Genomic DNA, 1,646 nt, shown 5'->3' on the forward strand with positions numbered 1-1,646 from the left:
CAGCTCTAATTTTATCATTTCAGTTCAGTCCAGCAGAAGAGCAGGGTGCATTTGTGTGTGTATGTGCACACTAGTGACGAAATCCATGCGACTCCTTATCTCTTCTTCTGCATGCTGAGGAGTTACAATTCAAGAAGAAAGCGCCATTGTGAATCCATAACACAACACACACCGGGCCTGTATCACAAAGGACTCATCTGCCTGCAGGCTGCAGGAACCGCACATGCTTCCTTTCCATCTGACGCACAGCCCAGATGCTTTTGGCCTTTTCTCGTGTGTCACCCACATCTTCCCTTGCAAAATATTCCAAAGATATAGTCCAACCAAAGCATAGTAGAAAATCATCCCCAGATAAAAGGAGGCAACTTGGGGGAGAAGCTCACACCCACAGTACTTTCAGTTTAGGTAGAATCTTTGTTTCTAGGTCATTGGACTAACATCACCACAGCATCCTTAAGGAAATTGGGAGGGATGGAGGCAGGTCAGCCAGCTACAGACTGCATCTGGAAGAATGAACCTTCCCAAATTTCTGCAAAAAATCTTCTTGTGCTCGGGCCAAGGCTTCTTCATCAATGTACACAGCCGGCCTCTTGGCCATGACGAAGTACTGCACCTTCCTCAGATTCCAGCCCAGCACGTACTGGAGCCAGCCGCAGACAGCCGCAGTGGAGCGGCCCACCCCGGCATTGCAGTGCACATACACGGTGTGTCCATTCTCCAGCAGCGCGTGCAGGAGACACACGGCCTGGGGCAGCATCTGCACTCGGCCTGGGATCAAGAAAGCACAGCACAGACAGGTGAATAATGAATCCCCACACCTCCACTAATAGCTCCTCCAGTGCACCGTGCAATCACAGTGCCCTACAGGGTGAGGTGGGGGTAGGAGAGTTTGCATCATTCCTATGTTTTGAAGGAAAAGGTGAGACAATTTTAAAACCCGATCATAATAAAATGGAAACAGCACTTCAGAAGCAATGGGTCCACTCTGAACCTTCTCTGGATATTGCTGCTCCTTTGAGTGACTTTACCATCGATGCAAATTTCCCTCCTCATGCTAACTCCTGCCCCCTATCGTCAGAAAAATGGATTTTTACATCTATCAAAAGAGTTTGCAGTGACTGAGAAGAGGTTTAGAGGATTTCAAAGAAAAATTGTCAGGTTCTGTCACCTGAATTTCAATTAGTCCAAAGGATCTTCCAGGTAAACGTAAAGCACAGATTTAGTCCATAGTAGTAAAAGGAATCAAACTTGCTCATTCAAAATATGCTAATTTTCGTTGGCCCAATGGAATGGTTATTAGTTGATACACATGGGATAACTGACCACTCATTTATTCCCTCACAGTACAGTGAATGCTTAAACTAATTTAATTTCTACATTATTGGGCAATTGTGATTATAGTTATTGCTGCTTCATGACTGAGATTCTGATGATTAGATTACTCTGATGCCTTCTCGTCACCCTGGGAGAGGAGGTGCCATGCCTGCTGAGGCCTGACGGACTCTGCTCCTCTCTCTCTCATCCCACAGGGCCCAGAAACCCCCACAGTCATCTCTTTGTGCTCCCAGATGCCTGGGGCTTCTGCTCACAGGTTCTCAGTACAGAGACATGTAGTGAGTTCGGTTTTTTGTTTGGTTGTTTTTGGG

The 1,646-nt window shown here is 46.6% G+C and overlaps 1 protein-coding gene across 1 annotated transcript in view; it reads right to left on the minus strand.

Annotated features, from left to right (window-relative positions):
* Positions 1 to 68: 68 nt before the first annotated feature.
* The window catches only part of EPM2A (epilepsy, progressive myoclonus type 2A, Lafora disease (laforin)), a 54,759-nt gene continuing 53,181 nt past the window's right edge, over positions 69 to 1,646 (minus strand). Inside the window, exon 3 of the mRNA XM_008591663.1 lies at positions 69 to 768. Coding sequence (XP_008589885.1) covers positions 491 to 768 — 278 coding nt within the window. The 3' untranslated portion in view covers positions 69 to 490. The remainder of the gene's footprint in view (positions 769 to 1,646) is intronic.

This window comes from Galeopterus variegatus, unplaced genomic scaffold, assembly GCF_000696425.1.
Source record: "Galeopterus variegatus unplaced genomic scaffold, G_variegatus-3.0.2 Scaffold7141, whole genome shotgun sequence".
Lineage (NCBI taxonomy): Eukaryota > Metazoa > Chordata > Mammalia > Dermoptera > Cynocephalidae > Galeopterus > Galeopterus variegatus.